Source organism: Struthio camelus, chromosome 7, assembly GCF_040807025.1.
Source record: "Struthio camelus isolate bStrCam1 chromosome 7, bStrCam1.hap1, whole genome shotgun sequence".
NCBI classification, from domain to species: Eukaryota; Metazoa; Chordata; class Aves; order Struthioniformes; family Struthionidae; genus Struthio; species Struthio camelus.
The window spans coordinates 23,863,817-23,885,257 of NC_090948.1; the positions used below are offsets into that span (position 1 = coordinate 23,863,817).

The 21,441-nt window shown below is 42.9% G+C and overlaps 2 protein-coding genes across 6 annotated transcripts in view; both read left to right on the forward strand.

Moving 5' to 3' along the window:
• The window catches only part of PIK3AP1 (phosphoinositide-3-kinase adaptor protein 1), a 52,336-nt gene extending 34,208 nt beyond the window's left edge, over positions 1-18,128 (forward strand). For all 5 annotated transcript variants that reach the window (XM_068950318.1, XM_068950320.1, XM_068950321.1 and 2 more), the window contains 9 exons: positions 7,752-7,847; positions 10,175-10,357; positions 11,300-11,362; positions 12,310-12,515; positions 13,742-13,814; positions 14,184-14,339; positions 16,090-16,160; positions 16,677-16,792; positions 17,927-18,128. In XM_068950318.1, the coding sequence (XP_068806419.1) occupies positions 7,752-7,847; positions 10,175-10,357; positions 11,300-11,362; positions 12,310-12,515; positions 13,742-13,814; positions 14,184-14,339; positions 16,090-16,160; positions 16,677-16,792; positions 17,927-17,981 (1,019 nt within the window). In that variant the 3' untranslated portion in view covers positions 17,982-18,128. The remainder of the gene's footprint in view (positions 1-7,751; positions 7,848-10,174; positions 10,358-11,299; positions 11,363-12,309; positions 12,516-13,741; positions 13,815-14,183; positions 14,340-16,089; positions 16,161-16,676; positions 16,793-17,926) is intronic.
• A 145-nt stretch (positions 18,129-18,273) lies between these two features.
• The window catches only part of TM9SF3 (transmembrane 9 superfamily member 3), a 58,992-nt gene continuing 55,824 nt past the window's right edge, over positions 18,274-21,441 (forward strand). Inside the window, exon 1 of the mRNA XM_009671326.2 lies at positions 18,274-20,892. The gene's annotated coding sequence lies outside the window, so the exon portion shown is untranslated. The remainder of the gene's footprint in view (positions 20,893-21,441) is intronic.

Sequence of the window (21,441 nt, forward strand, 5' to 3'; positions counted from 1 at the left end):
GTAGAAGTGATAAGGTCGGACAGGGTGAAGACAACTGAGATTTGGGTTAGGGTTAGATTTGGCAGCTGTAATGCTGTGCTCACACCAATGATGCAGAATGTTCTGTCATAATTCCACAAACCTGTTTCTCCTCTGAAACTTCAGCTGCCTTCTTCCAAGCTACTGCTCTTGTTTGAAATTGTGTATTTTAAAAAAGGAAGCCTGTAAACACAATTCAGGGAAAGCTTCAACCTAATCTTTGCTTTCTGTGCAACTGTAATTTTACTTAAAAATTTGGAGATACTGAATTATAAATGCCCTTCTTCCAGAACATGGCTGATTCCAATCAATGGGGTTAGAGTGCCTCATTTGTGTTTTACCTCTGCTGCAAGAGAGTGAAGCTCTGCAAGAGAGTGAAGCTCTGCAAGAGAGTGAAGCTCTGCAAGAGAGTGAAAGCTCCCTTGTGAGTGTCATACTGTCTCAGCTGAATAGCAGGGAGGTCAGCACTTCTGTTGGTTTTAACCGCAAAACTAGTTGTACACTTAAAATTACATTTTCCTGGGTGTTCATGTTAATTCAGAATTGACACTGGTCTAAAATATGAAGATGAACATTTGAATTATAGACATTAGTGGAAAAGAACTCTATGCAAGACATGATTTTACTAACAGCATGGAAGTTCAAGCAGAAACAAGAGCTGAACTTGTACCTCAGTAGCTTAAGAACAAAAGAAAGTGAGATCTAGAAGTGTGTGTACCAGAAAGATTAAAACTAGAAAATCATTATTCTAATCCTCCTTGCTTATTGCTAATAATGTAGAGCTAATTCTGGTAAATATGCAGATGTTTAACTTTTTTTCTCTGTCTCGTTAATATTCAGTGAGGCTAACTGCAAATACAAAGTTAAATACCTGGGTTAAGCAATTGCAAATTTCCTGTTCTTACTTATTTGCCTACTTGGTCTGGCTTCATCCCGCAGGTATATTTTATGGTTTCCTGGATGAGCAGAGAACCTACCTTTATTATAATTTAATAGCTGCCTAAGGTTTCTAGTGTTTCTGCAGCTTTAAGTATGCTGCCTCAGGAGAAAAGTTTTCATATTGAAATACTCTTGCTTGTAAACTATATCTGTCCTGGGCTGATTTTCCTCCATTTTAGATTAAATTACACTATAAAACACGCTTCTGTTGCTTGTGGAGTCCAGGAGCCTGTGTCATCAATTCTCTGCTTGAAATCATGCACCCTTCTCTGTGAAGTTTTGTTTGGCTGCTGCAGGGATGGTTATATTGCTACCAAAACCAGGATTATTCCACCTTCAGGTGAAGAATAAGCAGTAAGGCCGGTTGGGCTTCTAAGGAACGAAGCTACGGTTGTCCCCTGTACTGGGGTGAGGGTTTCTAGATGTTTGGAAGCTCTGTGTTGGATCAGTGAGTGAGCCTCTGAATGAGGTTGCTTGACTAAGACTGGGGAGGGGGAAAGACATGCTTAAAACCACTAATCCCAACTTGTTTTCTTCCACCCTTGACATGTCTAGATGTCCCAGAAACCATGCAGGGCATATTCCTCTCTTTCATGGATACAAATCAAGCTCCCCATAACTTAGGACTTTTGAACTGGACTCTGGAATGCTGCTCTGAAAATATTATCAAAGCCTCCCCATATTGGTTCAGATTTAGATCAGAATTGCTTACTGTCTTTAAAAAAAAAAAAAAAAAAAAGAAAGAAAGAAAGAAAGGCAGCCCTGCAAGCTGCTAGTGGAAGAGCTAATTGCTCTGAGATGTTCATTTCTTCCCTGCTGAAGATCACCGCATCCCTCAGTCTGCTGGCTGAGATGCTTGTGTGCATGTCCCTTTGTCCATTTCAGTCAAACAAGCTGCAATGTTAAGCATTTCAAGTAGACATGTTTTCCTACCCTGACTTATTCTGCCTGACAGAACTCAGGAAGAAGCTTGGCCTGCATTTTGGATGGAGTAAGTGAAACGGAGGCTGCTAGGCTGGTGGGGTGTGGAGATGAGCAGCTGGGAATGGTTGCCTGGTGATGGGAAAGGTTGTGCATCTGCAGCCTATGTCAGCCTGCTGTCCTCAGCCTCCTCAGTAGTGAAAGCCCTGCAGGCCTCTGCACTTTAGGGGTGCCTTCTGCAAGTGCAGCCATTTCAGCGGGGTGGCAGAGGTCTCTGGGATCAGCACCAGACAGTTCTGTGTGCAAAGGCACTACAGGCTCTGCAAGGCTAGTAGGGCTGGAAAGGTAAAAATGCACACTGACCCTAATGTAGATATTTCCTTTTCCTTTCCTCAAAAGCAGAGCTGAATGAGTCTGTGTTTTAAAATGTATGTTTTTCCTTATTGAAAATACACTCTATATGGCTTATCTGTAACGCTTCAGCAAAGAATGTGAGTGTTCCCTGCTTTTTCTAGAGTTCCCTTTGTCTATTGCTCCTGTGCACACATATCTATCACCTTCCATCCAGGAGTCTTTAACTGAAAATCTCTGTATTTCTTATCTAGTCTGTTACTGTGTGCCTGAAGAACATATATGACTTGTCTGGACAGTGCTTAAAATCTATCTGTGTTGTAACAGGTAAAGTTAAATTGGCACGATGCTCCACAAAGATTGGTTCTTTCAAAGTGAAGGGTTTTTTTTTTTTTTTTATTACTGAGAATGCCAGTGTAAAGACAAGCCCTCACTGGAGTCAGTTGGAGTGCTGAGTGGGTTAGGACTGCCTCACAAATGAAGACCTGAAGCTTTTGTACCAACTTAAAGCTTTGTGGGAATGAAAAACTCCCTAGGAAATCATAAACAGCTCCTGCTGAGGTACTTTCCAGGTCAGAGTAGCCCTTATTGTGAGTGGCTGTGGTGTAGAGGACAATACCTGGACTGTTTACTGGCAGGGTGCCCATTTATTGCCATCAGAATGTGCTTCCACTACAGGTTTTCAGAGAACTGATCAAAGGAAGGTTGGGCACCGTAGAGTCAGTTTATCTGGCAGAAATTGGTCTGGGAACAAAGTAACACAGGGTTGGAGCGACTGTAACGAATTAATAGTAGTATCAAATATATAGGTAACTGGGGTGGTATGCCAATTTTTGTATTCTTCATCCTTTATCTGTTTTCTGATGTGCTTTTATGCATTTTTTTCCCTCTCTGCATTTGGTCCTAGTGAAACTTTTACAGGGAAAGTGGAGAAGCTGTACAAGGACCAATATTGCATAAACTGATGTAGCTAATTGTCCCTGTAAGTTTTGAGTTAAAACTGGAAAAGATTTTGTTATTCTACAAAATGCTGCCTCCCCCTCTACTGGAAGGCAGTGCTCTTTCTCAAGTAGGTCTTAATGCTCTGAGCAGCACAGATCATAAAGCACTTCCTCAGACCAAATCAGCATGAACTTACTGGCACCTGCTGTTAGCTTGTTTGCTGTTATTAAAAACAAAGTTAAATTGCTTTATTTAATTTCTTATCATTAATTGTAATCATTCCTCACTCCAGAAGAGCACTTCACTTTTATTACACTTTTCAAGTATCTTTAAAGTCGAACACAATTTTCCAAAATACTTATGGAATTTGCTCCAGGTTGGTGCAGGCTGAAGGTAAATTTCATTTAGCTGAGTCCTTCACACACTGTAACAAACAGCAGCTGAATAGCGCAAAGGGAGAGTTACTTCTGTCATATCAGTCTGCTAGCATGAACTACAGTGTGAAATGAAGTACTTTGCTTTTTCTGTTCTCTCATCAGCACCTCCTGCTGATTTTTACAAAACAGAGCATTATGGGTAGGCTAGAGCTGTGTGCAGGAGGGGCTCAGACTCCTGAAAAGTGGTGGAAACCTTTTTGAGCTGTGAAGGTTAAACCGCTGAGCTGGTGGTCAGGGAATGCAGAGTGTGTGTGTGTGTGTGTGTGTGTGAATGTATGCACATGCAGAGAACAATCCGAAGTACCTGAGCAGCAGAGCGAAAGGGATCCTGTAGAGGGCAGGGGATGACATCGTCCCTTACACTTCAGACCTATCCAAATTCTGCAAATAGCATCGTTGTTGCCATTGTGGTCTTTTCCTTAATCTGCATCAATCCCAGATTTATCTTTTCATCCAGTTCTTTTTGTCTTTTTCATTAAGCTGCCAAAGCAGAAGTGTAATAGAAGGCACTGAGAGGAGCCCTATGGTTTTTGATACAGGTCATGTTTCAGTCTCACAGTTTCCTCCCCTTTCAGAGAGGAAAAATGCATTTCTTTCCTCTTGGGTATTTCTCAGGTTTACACTATCATTTACTAATTATGGTTCTTCTGACTGAAATTATAAAGCCCTTTTTGAATTCTTTTTTTCCCCTTCCAAGGGAGGAAAAATTAATATTCTTCCCTGACTTCAATACACTTAACGAGACTTCAGCCTTACAGCCATCTTGAGAGGTATTATGCCATTTTACTTGGGGAAACAGCCAAGTTGTATTTCCTCTATCCAAAATCAGATATGGTCGATGGCAAAGGATTGATGCAAGAAAGCCTGACTCTTAGCACTGTTTCCATATCTATGAACTGTGTGAACTCTCAGACCTAGAGAGTGCAAATTCCATGCAGAGATTCTTTACCCTAGAGAGTTTCAGCCGAGTAAAGTGTGCTATCCTGTGATTTGCAGATCACAGGATCTTAAGACTGTTAGAGAACCTCCAATACCTGAAGAGTAGATGGTAGTTCACATATAAGCAAGTTGTGATGCCTTTATTCTACTCCCCAGCGTACCCACTCCCTTTCCCACCATATTTGTTCTGTTTAGACAAATCTCAACATTGTGCTTGTTGATTTTGTTGGGTTTTTTTTTCCTTAATTAATGCAAGAAAGAGCAGCCTCCTCGTTTTCTTTGAGCAAAGTGAAGGAATTGTACACAGAAACATAACTTTTAAAGTCCTAGGATGTGATTTACAGCAACAGATTGAAGCTTTTATCTTACATAATAAAGAACTGATCTCTGTAAAGAGGTAGCTTTCATCATGTGAATAATCCCCTGCACCAGTACAGGCTGGGGACTGACCTGTTGGAAAGTAGCTCTGCCAAGAAGGACCTGGGAGTGCTGGTGGACAACAAGTTAAACACGAGCCAGCAGTGTGCCCTTGTGGCCAAGAAGGCCAATGGTCTCCTGGGGTGCATGAGGCAGAGTGTTGCCAGCAGGTGGAGGGAGGTGATCCTGCCCCTCTCCTCAGCCCTGGTGAGGCCTCCCCTGGAGTACTGTGTCCAGTGCTGGGCTCCCCAGTACAAGAGAGACATGGCACTCCAGGAGAGAGTCCAGCGGAGGGCTACCAAGATGATTAGAGGGCTGGAGCACCTCTCCTCTGAAGAAAGACTGCAAGAGCTGGGCCTGTTCAGCCTGGAGAAGAGAAGATTGAGAGGGGATCTCATAAATGTGTACAAGTATCTGAAGGGGGAGTGTCAAGAGGATGAGGCCAGCCTCTTCTCCGTGGTGCCCAGCAACAGGACAAGAGGCAACGGGCAGAAACTGAACCACAGGAAGTTCCATCTGAACCTGAGAAAAAACTTCTTCACTGTGAGGGTGACAGAGCATTGGAACAGGTTGCCCAGAGAGGTAGTGGAGTCTCCTTCCCTGGAGATTTTCAAAACCCGCCTGGATGTGATCCTGGGCAATCTGCTCTAGGTGACCCTGCTTGAGCAGGGAGGTTGGACTAGATGATCTCCAGAGGTCCCTTCCAACCTAAACGATTCTGTGATTCTGTGATGTGCAGGAATATCGGTGTTTATGAATATTTAAAGGAGAAGAGCGTTACTACTTTCTAAAGGGTGCCCATACATGCATATTTTGGCTTTTCGGAAGGGTAAGTGGGTCATAACTTGTCTTCTGTAGGTCTCTTTGCAAGCTGGTTGAGCTCCTTTGTTAAATCTTAAACCTTGCAAAGGGAAATTAAAAGTCTCTTTGAAGAAATATCTTTTAAGTTACTAAATTCTGGGCAGACTGACACCTAGAAACTCTGTACTTGCCCTTCTTCCTGCTAGCCCTTCAGAACAGCTTTCCCCAATAGTTTCAAAAAAAATCTAGGGACCTGGCTGTGATACCTAGAGTTTGTGTACCTTCTCCTTGCCACTTCTGTCTCAATATCTTGTTTTTGCAGCAAGTGGAACAGAAGGTGTCACTGAAGAAATCCAGAATGTTTCTACAATTTTGGTATATAGGTGAGATGTTAGGTCTCGTTTATATGCAAAACAGGCCCACGTGCCAGAGGGCAGCGAGGTGGCAATCGTGTCTACTAAGGAAAATTAATTAGATAAGAAATTTAACTGCATTGACTGTGTGATGGAAAACAAACCCTTCAGCATCCTGTTGCTCTGCTGGTTTAGTAATCCTGTGGAGCACAGCAAAAAATGGTAAAACAGTGTTCCCTCCAAAGAGAATGAAAGGAACTTTCCACACCTGTCATATTCTGTTCTGCCCCCAAATCCATAAAGTAGTGGTTTTGTGAAGGGTGTGTAATTGCTCAGGAATCATTTCTAAGAGCTCTGTAAAAAATAATCATGTTTGCCTCAAGGTGGAAAAATCACTCTACAGAAAAATACAGAGTCTGTAATGCTGATCCTTTAGGGTGCTCATAGGGCAAATCTCTGCTTCCATGTAGTGCAGTGATACCCAAGTGAACTTCAAATTAGGTTGGTGGTGAGCAAATTGGCTGCAGCAGCAGCAGGTATCTTGCCATGGGCTGCAGTGCGATAAAGCTGCTGTGGCGATTAAGCCGTGCAGTGTGTGATATTGCTGTAGCTATAACAGGTAGCTGTAACAGAGGTATATGTCTGAGATTAAAGCTAACTTGGGTGCATTCACATGACCCTTCAGTGGGTTCTTTAACAATTATTTAAAAAAAAAACATTCTAATAAGGCAAAATCTTGCTAACATATTGTTATCCCTTTTTCACTAACAATCTCTTCATATGTGCAAGGGGAAAAAAAAGGTCAGCAGATAAGCAGATATTTAAAAAAAAAATCTCAGAGAAATGTGTAGAGAGCTATTTGTTAAATATTCTCTCGAGTAATCCAAACCATCTAATTTACATATTAATAGATATTTTACTGTATGCCTCAACAATTCCTTTACATCTCTTATCTTTTGAACAGCATTAGGATCACAGTTATCTGACATATTTTATCATAGTGTTTTAGGGTCAGTTTTAGGTTTACAATGAGGCTAACCATTTTTACTAAGAATCCTTAATGTCAAAGCAGTGATTTCACGAAGTACCTTATTGCTTGTTGTTGGTCCTTGCTCAATACTGAATTATCCTTCACCACTCTAAATGCATCTAATTAACACATCCAGCTGTTTTGAGCTTTATCCACTAAAGAAAACAAATGCCATCTTCTGCATCATGGGCAAATTGCTCTAAATGTCTTGTTTTGCCAGTCGACAAAATTTCCATCCAGTTCGGCCTCTCAGAATCCCTGTGCAGAGGCCAGAACGTTCACCTGGCCAGCACTCTCAAAGCAATAACTAATCCTCAGTGTCTGCTTGGAGCCTTGTCTGAACTTCTCACTAAGCAATGTTAATCATGTCTGTCTCCCTCAAGTGTGATCATCAGACAGCTGGCAAAGATTTGCGCAGAGTGGACTGAACTTAGCAACTTATGAGCCTTTTTTGAGGCAAACATGTAGTTGTTTGGCTTCTGCTTTCATTCTCACCGTAAACCAAAGGTCCACTCAGAAATATCGCATCATCTGGTGATATTAGGCTTCCACATGTTTAAGGGCATAATCAACAGGTTCAACTTCCTGATTTTTTTTTTCCAGATGTAGAGATGCTTCAGTCCAAACCAGACACTCCAATTGACAGAGATGAAGTTTCTCTAACTACAAAAGACTCAATGCTCCGCAAGTTTTTAGAAGGTAAGACCTGTTTGGAGCGATGGAGGGGAACAGCATAGTTAAATTCAGCTTGAGATTCCTCCTTGATCTATAAGGATAGGACCCAGTCCACACTATTTGACGTGAACAGCCTTGCCTTAGTGGGTACGGACCTGACACAACATAAGAAGCAGCCTGTGAAGCTTGTGAGGTGATCTCGCAAATGCAGTTACTTTCTTACCAAGAGGAGCGGTTTCTCATTCCAGTCCCTGCTTTTACTAGCAAGTGCAAGCACACAGCTGGTATCTACTCAGGAATGGCTGCCTTTGTTGCTGTCTTTGTGATGGGATTTAATTCCTGATTCTGGTGCAAGCCCTCATGGGCAGGGTCTGAGGGTAAAGGGGAGGAGCACCGGCTTGTAACGAATTTTAATGCAGATGCTGTATGCAGAAGTTGATCCATTGAAAATAGCAGCCTGGAAAGAGAAGAACTGCACAACGGTGCAGGTGAAAACCTTAATGACTGTGCAGATATTGGCCTTCGTTCAGTCTCTTCAATAGATAGCAGGATTAATCTCAGCTGCTGGTCTTTGGCAGCTGGGATGATGTCCCTTTCTGTGTCGTTCCCTAGGCCAGCAAGCACATGATGGAGAGAACTGTCAATTTATCAAACTGCTCTTTCCATAGAAGCTGGTGTTGGAGGCTAGACTAGAAGAATATATCTTACGGTGCAAAGTACATGTTACAAATGCAGTGCAGTCAACAGACCTCCTTACTGTTGCATACTGCTTTTGCCAGGGTATCTCTGTAGCTTATTTGGGTTACTGAATCTATATGCTAAGCTCTGCTGATCCTAGGGAAGTTTGATCAGGACAGGTCTGGCTGCAGTGTCAGCAAGTGTACTGATCCCCGCCCCTGTGAGCGGCAGGATGTAGAACCCAGGCCTAATGCAAGAACTGGTGGTCAGGTGAAGCTGCTGACTATGGATTTAGGGGTGGCTTGAAATTGCTTTGATCTCTCCCAAAGTTGACAGTAGCTGATTTCTCAGCACAGCCCCATGAAACTGTGCTGAGAATGAGAAGTGCAAGTGTTGCAGGAGGAAGTGGCTCGCAAATGAGAAGGTAGGGCTCTAGTAGTATGTTGGGGTTGCAGGTGGATCTTGGACTCTAGACAGTGCTCTCTCTCCTGGGTCTGGGGCTCTGGGGAGTGTACATGTTCCCACCATATTATTTCCTTCCTCCTCTTCCATCAGAATTATGTCCACCTCAATGTAAGAAGCAGCAGCTTATCCAGGTATTTTAGAAGGTGTTATGTAACACTGTGACTCTTGTGGTAGGAGAGAAGAGACGCTAGTTTGGTGTCCAATTTATGTTTTTGGACCTGGCCGAATTAATCATCAAGCCCTCTGCCACATGCAGCCCTGCTGGCTCCCAAACCTATGCCCTCTCCACTGTTCTCTTTGCCTTCTCTGACCAGAGTCAGGCCTCAGATCTGCCTCCCTGAGCATGGCTGAGGTATCTGAGCTTTTTCCTGACTTAAGATTCAGATTCACTTTTCCATGGATGGAGCTAGCTGGACTTGGAGCATGATTGCTCTGTTTCCCCTGCCAACGCTGATGCTCTAGCAGCCCTGTGGCCTTGACTTAACTAGGTGTTACAACATCACTAAAGAAAAGAAAGTCCAGTGGTTAGGACATTCATTTGTGACTTGGTAACAGAGAAGGCAGTTAGTTCAGGGGCTCTTATTTCTTTCAGTGACCTTAAGTCGGTCATTTGCCAGAATGCAGGCAGAGGAAAACTAATTGTGGTGACTTCATAGGCACGTTCGGAGAAGAGGGAAGAGCAGAGATGATGAGGTGGTGTAAGCATAGCTGGGCATTGTAAGCACAAAGGCACGCATCTGGCTTCCCCTGATACACGTTGGTCTGAGATTAAATGTACTGTCAGCTGGTGGCCATTGCTTGTTTCAGACAAAGGAGCAACTCCCTGTAGAGTTCCTTAGATGAGCTACAAGTAGCTTTTGGAAACCAGTGCTTTGTTTGGCTTGTTAATTGCGGTGTTATGTTAATTAACTGGAATTTAGGGTGTTCCTTGTGTTAGTTCTTAAAAAAAAGTGAAGAGATTTTCCACCATAGTTTCTTCACGAAAACAGATGCTACAGGCTTAGCGGCAAGCACTTATGTGCTAGTAGAAGTTAATGACTTTTTCAAGTCCTGTCTTCGAGGGCTTTGGCACCTTAACTCACTGCAGAAATGGATGTTTTTCCCTGTGAAACGACCAGCTTGGTAAGAATATGGTATACAGTGCATCTGGGCACAGAGTGGAGGAACGTGGCCAGTTTGTGCGTCTTACAAACTTTACTTGTTTGTAGGCAGTAGCGTGGATGTGCCAGATTCGGAGGAAGGAGCGTACCAGCGGTATGGTGAGGGAGATCTCTACTATACAGTGGAACAAAATACCGTTCCACAGGAAATGGCTGGCAGACCTCCAGTTCCTGTTCCAAGACCTGAATCCAGCTCTCCACAGCCAGACAATGAGCTGTACATCTCCAAAAGTGAGTTGGGTACCAGGACCTAAACAGCAGACTGAAGTCAATTGTAGAACAGGCCTGACTTTGGCTCCAGTTGTCAAATGACATTCAAGAAATTCTACATATGGTTTCTGAGACCTGTGGATTATTTGGTTCTGGAGTCTTTCTCAGCCTGTAAGAGCTGAATTACCATTGGGATCCAGGTTCAGATCAGTATTTCTTCTACCTACTCTGAAAGTAGTAGGGGAAGTTGTATCCTGAGATCTTGGCCTGAGCTTCCTCTTAATGAAAGCAGGAGGATGACAGATTTCCTGCAGCCAGTATGAACAACAAATCTAACTAAATGGGAAAGATCCTGATATTGTAAGGTCACAATCAACCTAGTGAACTGAGACGTTGCTCCTGTATAATGGTGTCATTGATTCAATAGCATTTGTATAGAACATAGTTCTCAACCTCAATCCATCCCTCTGAGATGGGGTATAATTAAAATTAAGGAAATATTTTATATATATATATAAAATATATAATTTATATATATAAATAAAATTAAAATGAAGGAAAACTATATCTCTTGGTTCCTAGGCAGTTTTGGAAAACTTGATCATAATATTTCACAAACATGCTAACAAAAAGTCCAGTCAAGTGTGGGAATATCATTTCAGTGGCACGCCTCCCCCTGACCCCGCAACTCCCATGACAGGGGAACATGGGAGAACATGACAGGACTGTGAAAAAGCATATCCATATCTCTCTTAGAGATAATTCTAAATGAGTTAAATTCTTTGAGGTCAATGGAAAGGGAGTTCTATCATACAACTCCTTATCCTATTTTCTTCTATGGACTTCTGTGAGGCAGCATAAGCTGTAATGAGGTGCAGGACTGGGTACATTTCACATGTTCAGCCTTGCTATTTCTGTCTTCCTGAGATGTGTTTCGGTGTCTAAAGAGTGTTTGTTTTACAGTTTTTGCACAGAAAGCTCAAAGACCTGAGAACCTCTATGTCTCTAGAGGAAGGGTTAAGAAAGGTAAGTCAGGAGTTTGCCCCCAAAATGGTACTAGTAATCCAAGACCCAATCTGCTGAAGTAGCTTCATTTATGTGAAAAGCATATAGGATAGAGTAGGCTGTTCTACAAGATTGGAAATAATAGTCCTATATGAATGACCCTATTAGAACCACTATGACCTTATGTGACATTGGAGCCTTGTTATGTCTGCAGATTGTGAGTGATACTCCTTTATCACATCCTGTGCATATGTCTACTGTCTTGGACTTTGTCCTAAGACAGGATGGTAATGATCTTTGAAGTCCCTTTTTATGTGGTGACCCATATTTCTTCATGGAGCAGTGTTCCACTTTTGATCTTCTGGATATAGTCACTGCCCGTCAATCATCATTTCCTGGGATATAACGTTAGTGAACTGCTTCTCATTGATCTCTGTTTCCACACTGTGCCCTTATTTCTTTAACCTCTTATCCTGTACGCTGTCAGGTGCCAGGATCCACATCCTAGCTTCAGTATCATGTGCTGGGAACTCCTCCCTATGTTGCAAATGAGTTACAAAGACCTAGCATCAGCAGGATGAGTTTTCGCCTTTCGGTTTCTGGAACTACAGTGCATAGATTCTCTAAGAAGAGTCTAGCTTTGTGATTGCTGAAGTGGAGCTGCTTTATGGCTTGCTCAGGAGAGATTCTTGTAGTGATGAAAGAGAGCACTTTAAGGAGAACATTTTGTGCTGTTCACTTAAATGATGCTTTTAAGAAGGGATTATGTCTAGGACACATTTGCACACAGTGCTACCTCTCAGCTGGGACCTTTAGCCCTGACAGAGTTGTGCTTAGGGAAACATTCAATCCATAATATTAATTTTTGGCATCTCTGCTACATCGAGGTTGCTTAAGTTTCTTTGTATTCAGTGAGGAGGGCAGGTGCCACTAGCTCAGTAATGTTTTTGGTGTCCTTTTCTCTTCAGAGCCAGCAGTCAGGCCTGTAAGGGACCTGTCTCAGTCAAGCATATATGATCCATTTGCTGGAATGAAAACCCCAGGTCAACGGCAGCTGATTACATTACAAGAACAAGTGAAGATGGGAATACTCAACGTTGATGAAGCTGTTCTTCATTTTAAGGAGTGGCAACTGAACCAGAAAAAGAGATCAGAATCATTCAGGTTCCAGCAGGTACAGGCTGCTTCCACTGTTTAAGAAATACAGCTGCCTCTCTATGTATAAATCATAAGCAGTTCAGCGTGGGTGCATTTCTTTCACTGTTGGAGCAGGGTTTGGGTGGCTCAGCTAAGTGAGGGAATCACGGTGTTGGCAGCAGCAACACAATCAGCAGCAGAACCAGTAGCCATAATTTCAAGTTTCCATTCTCAAGTTAGAGTGGGGTTCCCACTTCAAATGGCTTCTTCTGGAGCTCTTGTTCATGCTGCAGCAGTCTGGCCTGACACTTAAGGTTTTTGAGACTCTGTTTTTGGTAGCTGTCAGGACAAAACCAAGATTTTTTTCCTCCTGATTCTCCCCTGGAAGGGTCGTCTCTCTCCAAAAGGTACTCATGGGAATCCCTTCTTCTGTAAATAAAGAAGGCAACGCTGCTCTAGGAGGTGTCTGTGGCAGAGAGAACCTCCTGTGTTCTGTGGATTCCTGCTCTGTAAGAGCTCAAAGGCAGCTCTTAGGTTCATGTCACCTCCTCCTGCACTTGAACTTCCATCCTGTGAGCATCATTCAAAGCCTCTGTTCAAAATGTTGCCTTATGTTACAGCGATTGCTCCTTCTGCTTCCCCACCTGTCCAGGGGTTCCCCCTTGTACATATATACATATTTCTCTGCTGAAAAAGTCTCCCTTTCCCCTTTCTTACTGTAAGATGCAGTATGATGCCGCAAAATGATGAAGAGACTGTTACGAGTTACATTTCCAGGTTTCCTCTCTTGCTTCGCTGGGAACATCCTGAATTCTCTCTGAACTGTCCCTCACGCTCTGGGCTGTGTGGCAGCTTTCTCTGCCCCTGCACTCAGATTTACCTGTTCATAAGTACAGAAAGGACTGTGCAGTGACTTGAACATGAGTCCTGTTTCTCTGCCGTTGTCACTAGCAGCGGAGATGGAAAACAGAGGGAGCTCTAAAGCAAATGTTCTGGTTATCTGCAAATACCAGTGACTCTGTGAACTTGACCTGAACATGAACAATGAACTTCTGAAAAAACTTGGCTTCTGAAAGGCACACATGGGTTTCTGAAGGGAATAGATTAAAACGCGTTGACGTGGTTTGGACTTCAGCCAGGTCTAGCAGGCTTTTTTGCAGCTTGATTGCGAAGTTAGCTGAAGTATGTTATTGGTATTGTTAGAGAGCTGCTCGCTCTCGTTTATCTGAAAGCACTGAAAAGAATATCTTTTGATGTTTTTAGGAAAATCTGAAACGACTGCGAGACAGCATAACGCGGAGGCAAATGGAGAAGCAAAAAACAGGCAAAAGCGCAGGTAACAGTCTCTGACTGACGTTCTGTGGTAATGAAGCAGCTGACAATGCTAATAGGTTCTTCAGGCAGAAATGTGTCTGTGTGTATTGCATTTGCTATGTGATATATTAGTGTTCACATCCATGTCAAAAAGCATACAGAAAATGTCTGGCTAATGTGGGGGAATGTGGGGAAGCTGCTTTACTCCTCAGTTTCCCAGACTGAGGAAAGGGTGCCCATGTCAGTGGAATGAATCGTGATGCATACTTATACAGTTATGATCTCCTTTACGTGATTGTGTTTAGCTTTGTGTTGGGATACAGAGCTATCTTGCAGAGGCTAGACTTGCGCAGGCCTTTCCGAGATGTTCATTTTGATTTTTCCCTTCCAGATTTGGAAATAACTGTGCCCATTCGGCATTCTCATAACACTCTGGGGAAACCAGAATGTGGCATATATGAATATGCCCCTAGGAAAAACCTTTTCCCACCAAAAAAGGAGATAAAGCGAGGAGACTGGAAAACAGAAAGCACGTCAAGCACAACAAGTAAGCAAACTCTGGGTGCCATCCCTCTCTATGGAAAAGCTGAATGGAAAAGTTTTTCTCAGCCTGACTCTGGAGTCAGCTCAGGAAATAGGACTTCCATTCCTGAATCCCCAGTGCTGACACTGTCACCTTGAATCCTGCATGCCTCAGGGTGACTGTTCTTAAAACTTTAAAAGCAACTTCAGGTTTGGGCATGCATCTTGTGTCTGTCTCCATCTCTGCAGGAGGAAAACCTGAAAGCTAAGCTGAAGACTCTCTTGAACCTTCCAAGGGAGGGCATGTCCCTACTCATCAGTTCTTAAAAGTAGATGGCAGCTACTCTAATAGAAAAAGGGGATGATCCCTTACTGTGATTCCCAGGAGGCAGTGTGCTGTTCTGAAGGGCCTACCTGTATTGCAGGCTGAGAACCAGTCTCTGCGTGCCACTTCAACTTTACAGATGAAGGACAGCATTGTTCTTCATTTTTCTTCCCACTGTCTGTGGGACCTGAACTCTTGAGTGACTCGGACACTCTGGCCGTTTTTATTATCTTTGTCTTTTATTAAGCTTAATTTGTGCAAATGAAATCCCTGAATTCTCATTGTTACTGCAGACTGAGCAACTCTTATAGAAATTAAGATTGTTTTGGTCCTCTGAAGAGAAAACTGAGTCCCAGTGAGGTTGCTACCTTTGTGGCTCTTGATAGGATATAGCTGGCATGCATCTGAGGTAGGAGTCAGAGGCAGCTGATTGAGCCAGTAACTAACTTATAAGCGGTTATGAGGGAGATGTTAAACAGCCTGCAGAGTTCACTGTGTGCCGCTTGGCTGTTTCCTGTGGTGTGATTGTGAGAACAGACACTAATACAGTATTTGGCACTCTGTAAGTGCTGCTTGTACGAATTAACAATGAAAGCTACCACGCTCAGGCTGGGGGGAGGTACTGCATCTTCCAAGAAGCTCTAGCATCCGTTGCCATGTATAGGATTCTGAGCATTAGAGTAATGCCCCAATATTGCACAGCCCTATGGAACATAGTAAATATATATATGACTGAAGCCAGGCATAATAGCTGTTTAAGATATGTCTGAGTTGCTGTCCCCTTCGGAACTGACATGACTGGTCACAAAAACATACCCTCGTGTGAGTCTGTGCAAGTTAAATAGGTTTGCTTAAATGGCTGCTGAAGGTCATTTGAAGACATCTGTCTTTTTAGCCCTGTAATGGCCTAGGAAACATTCCTATGATGAGCAGGGATCCTTGTGGGAGGAGGTAGTGAACAGCTAGTGGGAATAACCTCTCATGCAGTCACAGCTATTCCAGTAATGAATGTGTGACAGCGTTCTGAGCCACCTACCTCCACCTAGCTGTTAATGGCTTGGAGACCGACGGTTTAAATATACATAAAAGTTGGGTGTGTAACAGTTGTGAAAATATTTATCTGACTTGCAAGCTGATATTGGCACTGAACCCTTTCGGCTAGGTTATGGTTGTGGATATTCAGACATAATTCTGGACCTAGATAGGGGAGAAATCTGCTAGAAAGGAAGGAAAATGAATAGTTTAGCCTTGTGCTGTGAGCTGTGTGAAATGTAGTTGTTGGGATCATGAACACGTAAAAAATAACAATGGAAGTAAATCCATCTAAACAAGCATCAGGTGCTACGTGAAAGGAGTAAGCATGAGGTTAAAAGGAGTCCTGAGTTAGTGATCTGCAGGTACATCGCCAAGATCTAATAATCAGTTTGTTTTTCTTGCTTACTAACCCCAGGTAGCACGAGTAACCGTTCCAGCACTCGGAGCATATTGAGCGTCAGTAGTGGGATGGAAGGGGACAGTGAGGTAAGCCTTCATCTTTGTTATATATGTCTACTGGCCTGTAGTACATGGCTTTGTTTTCATGCAAAAGAAAAAGAGCTCAGGGCTGGCACTGCATTTGCAGAAACGTCAAAATGTAACTATTTACGTCGTGAAATGAATTCTGCTGTATGTAGCCCCTTCTGCACCTTCCTCTTCTGCTTCTTCTGTCCTCACTAGTGCAGTTCAGATGTTTCTGAACTGCAGTCGTGCCACTAATGCAAACCACTTCAAAATTTCACTGCCCAGGTGGCTCACAAGCTTTAGCCAGGTAGCCAGGTTTGTAATGTCACTTCACCAAACACTTAGCATACGGACACCGCGTTACTAATAGCACACTAATAGCTTTCTCCATTGTATTGTACATGTGTCTACGTATGCCAATGAGTTCAGTCCAGAAACTATGTGCCAGGATCAACACGGAGGGAGATGTGTGCATTCGGGGTGAAGAAGTATTTCAGAAGCACTTGGATCCTGATGCACCCTTTTTTCATTTTGTAGGACAACGAAGTCCCAGAAGCAGCTAGAAGCCACAGCCCTGTTGCCTGCCAACCAGAGAGGCTGTCTCTCCCACCGCTTGAAAGGCCTCCCAGAGTGCCTCCCCGAGGTGCAAGCAGGTAAAGCTATAATGGAGCTCCTCCATAAACTTCCAGTGGATCAGCACGGTAGCACTGGGCAGAGAGCAAGGCAGGAAGTGAATGTGTTATCAGACTATTGCGATTACCAGACTATTACCTATATACAAACACTACTAGTAGTTGTGGGATCCTTCCTACTCATCTGGAGTACTTGGTAGAGTTGGTTTCCTAGCTGGTAACCTGCCTATTGCAATCCTATTACTCTGTTTTGCACGCTGCAAAAGGCAGCACTACTGAAACACAACACTTGCTATAATAAATTAGATTGACCCAGCTAAAATAGCATCCTGCCTGTGGCAGAGGTTCAGTACCTGATTCTCCTGAAAAGATTCTCTCACAAGACACCAAATGCAATGCAAAGGGAATTCCCTTTCAGCATTCCCTTGGATTTTTTTTTCCACTTTAGCAAATTTCAGATCTCTCCAAGGCAAATTTGACACATCAACAGTTCTACTTCAAAGAACTGCACTAGTTTGATAAAAGGTGTGAGGTTCTGTGCATTGATTTGATCAGACCGCTATAAACTTGACTAACTTACAAACATCCTTTATTCTGACCAGTGCAAATGTATGAATTCAAGGCCCTGGAGGCTCATATAAGTACAGATGTTAATAAAATTCTCCAACTGTTAAAAGAGCGGTTACTGATGCATTGAGGCAGTGGGAGTTCTGTGTGTGGGCTTGGCTCTGGCAAGAGTATAGCTGGAGTTATGTGTAGTTAGTTCAAAGAAAAAAAAATAAGGTTTTAAGCATTTGATGTTTTTCCATTGCTCCTCATCTAATCTTCAGAAGAGAGCTACTATACTATCAAAATTTTACTCCAAGTATTATAGCATCTCCTCCCAGGAACAGTAATAGTTTTGTAACTGGAGAAGCAGAAATAAAAATAACTTGGCCAGGAATAGAGCTCTGGCATCTTGGTATCTGCGCTTGTTGCTTGAATCACTGATAATCTGTTTGTGGTAACCATCAGTATGTGCTTCTCTTCTTGAAAAACTGTTCTGTGTACAGCATTCTTAAATGGGATATTATTGTATGCAATGTGTTGTTCCAGAATCCTATTCTCTAGTTTTTTTTTTTTTTTAATGTATTCTTATTCTGTGTCTTTTTGTAGGCCCATAAGCAGTGAAGGTTTTTATCCTCCACCTGTGCCCCCAAGAGGTCGCTGAATCTCTCAACATCTGTGGAATATGAAATTTTTCTGTTTGGACGTATTTGTACAGATATCTTCGGGTTGTTTTAAATTATTTATAAGTGGGAGCCAAATGTTTTCTTCCCCTTCCTCCACCATAAAGCTCTGGTGACTTTTCCCATGATGTTTTGTTTAGACTTCTCTGTCTTCTGTAACTTTTTTGTTTGGAAGAATTTTGGTGCTTTGGGACTTTAAGGAATGTGGTTGGGAAGGAGAATGCTGATGTATCTTTTGGCAGCCCTGCACCAACATGGAGTTCCCCTTTGACCAAGAACATATGTCTTTTTAGAAACTAAACCTTGATAGGCATTGTCACCAAAAACCTCAACACAACTTACAAGGCTTTACAGCATGAAAACATGCTTTCAAAAGAAAAGAAAATCCGTCTAAAGCTTGTGTTTGAGGAACACTCATTACAGCAGGATTAGGTGAATGTACTGGTATTTGGTGTAACATTCTGAGTATGGACACATTGAACTTTCAGAGGGTGTAGAATCTCCCTCCAGCAATCGCTAAACCGTTGGAGGACGAGAAGCAGCCTTGAAAGCTCCTTTTCCGTGTCCCCTCTCTGAAGAGGACAGACATTAGCAAGGTGCTGTCTGTCCTGCATTTGCCATGAAAATTCCCATGACAGCTGGTAAGGGAATTGATATGTCACAAAACAGCTGTACTGAAACCTTTTAGGGAGGTTGTGAATTGAAATCACATGACTGATCTTTTGAATTAGGGGAAGGGATGGGCAACAATGCTTTGACCTTCTGTCTCGCTTGTGTGTGTTCATTGTAGCAGTGATATGAAGGTCTTTCACTTTATGCTTTGGGATAGCATAGCCGCTCTCCAAGTGTAAATGCACACATCTCACAAATACCAGCTGTATGGTTAGCCTGCTGCACTGGAGATAAGCATCCTGCCTGGGGCCTGAGCTTTGCCTGCTATACCCTTGCTTTCTAGCAATGTCAGTCTGCAACAGCTGTGTCCAGACTTTTTTCCTGCCTGTGGGTTTGCAAACTGAAGAAGAGCTTCCCAGTTGAGCTGTCTTTGTGCCAAGTCTAGAGAACACATAAAACAGAAGTTGATTCTGATTCTTCATCTCAATGGACTGGGATGGTTGAAGTGTGTTTTTTGGTTGGTTGGTTTGTTTGTTTGTTTGTTTTTTCCTTTAGGCCTTTCAATCTTCCATGTATACCCTGGCCCTCGGGGCATAAGTATGGGGCACTGGTTGTCCATGAATGATACAGCTGGGAGTTTTGTAACGTAACATTCAGGACAGAGAATTAAGCAGCATTACCTACTTGGTTTCCAAGCCATTCCCCCTCTTCCACCCAGAGAGACACATCTGTGTTACGTGATCCCTCAGGTTCAGAGAGAACATGTAAAGCTTCTCTCCTATCATATAAGCTCCCCCTGCTCTGTACCTGAGCAGGCGCTAAAGTAGCCCCTCTCTCTTGCAGTGCAGCAAAACTAATGCAAGGAGCTGCAGGAAGGACAGAGGGCAACTGTTAGTCAGCGAGCACTGAACAAAGGTGGAGGAACCCTTGCTGCTCTCAAGGGGATGGGTGTAAGCTAAGCGTCATCTACACATTAAACTCGTAGGGTCTGACTCCAAGTTCATATAGCCTGCCCTGTAGATGCAATGATTTTATCTTCAGGGATGCAGTGTGTGTGCTGCAGGCCTTTTGCTGAAGAGGTTGCCTTTTTTTTTTTTTTTTTTTTTTTTTAAAGGATCTCAGTGCCTCCTCCTCTAACTCTGACACTACAGGCTCCCACTGACAGTTCACTCTTCGGTCACCATAGCCAGGGGGAGGGTGAGGTGGGAACTGCCTTCATGTACCCTTCTTGGATCAGAACAAAGTTCCCAGCACTGTTTGGTCAATGGGAAGCAGGGAAAGAGGTCTTGGTGCTGAAAGGAGGAGGAAAATGATACCATTGGTAAGTGGAGGAAATGGTGTTAAAAGAAATAAACTGAAAGCTGTAAGTCAAGGGTTTGATTATCTTTAGCTGCCACATGTGCTTTGTTTTGTATACAGCTCTCTGATTTTGCTCGGAAGTTCCCCATCTCTTTAGTCCTGGCTGCAGCTCTGCTCCAGAGCTTGGAGCTGTGATGTGATAAGAAGAATTTATCTGCTTCCACATCTATCCAAGATGTGGCTGGAGCCTCAGGCCATTCCCTACTTATTTTCTTTGTAACTTTCCCTGGATTAATTAGGGGATCTCATTGACCAGCAATGGCAACAAAACTATCACCCTGTCAAGGAGAAAAGGAAAAGCACTAAAATGGCTTCACTATTAAATGCAGGTAAATAATTGAGATGCAGGCATAGTTCTTAAGCCAGTTGCATCTTTGCTAGTCTGTACCTTCTTAGCTGCCAAAACATCTTCCAGATCAGTTGGATTTCATTTAGTTGCTGTAAGCCTTTTATGGCTCGGTGTATAGTGTCCTTGCATCTGTAGAAACCAACTGTGCTAGATGAGCATACAGTGTGTATTGCCTCCGCCTAAGATGAGAAATGCACTGAAATTAAAGCTCAGAAGAGACCAGAGAAGAAAACTGCATGTAACCAAATTGTTGGTTACTCAATAAAGTGCTTGGGGGTGGAGAGAAGGGGTGAAATGTTTCCATCTAAGATTAGAGTCCAAGAACAGAGCGGTTAGATAGATAATAAAATTACTGATAAAAAGTAAATGGCCTTTATACCTGTAGGGGCATTGACCAGTCAACCAAGCTGAGGTGGCAGCTGGCTGGCACCAGAGAAGTGTTTGCTCTTTATATAGTGTGCATCACAAACCCCTCTACAGCAGATGGCTCTCGCTGGCCATGTCGTTGCCTGAGAGACTTAAGTACTAAATAAACTGAAGAAGCTGAAGCCTCCTCTCTCTGCCTCCCAAGGGTAAGCTGCTTGGTTTTGGACCAAGATTCTGTGACGAGAAAGAAGCATATGGTGTTATCAAAACTGTCTAGTGCTTTAATGTGAACAGGGTTCTGGAACAGTTTATGACAAGTATTTCTCTCCAAAGGGACCTTGCTTCTGAAACCAGCATGAGATTGTGAATGTTCTGTCTGGAAAAGGGTTCATGTAAACTTAGTTTGTTAAAACATTTTAGGGGAAGAGAGATCAAATGAGTAAGACCACAAGGGGAAAAGCTCCTACAGTAGATATGGTGGTCAGTGGTAAACAGGAAAGTTTGTTTTATAATCTTTTGTGCAAAGCATGAATGGTATATAACACAAGGCATGGAGGAATCCTCGAATTCAGCTAATGTCTTTTAATATCTGTGTATTTATTTATTTGTTGGCTTGTGCAATATTTGAGAAGATGGTGTAGCTCATTTTGGGGGGAAATACTACAGCTGATAACTTCTAAGATTGCTTTTGTATTCATTTTATTTAAACATTGTCTGATCAATGGGTGCTTAATGCTGTGAGGCTTTCATTTTTT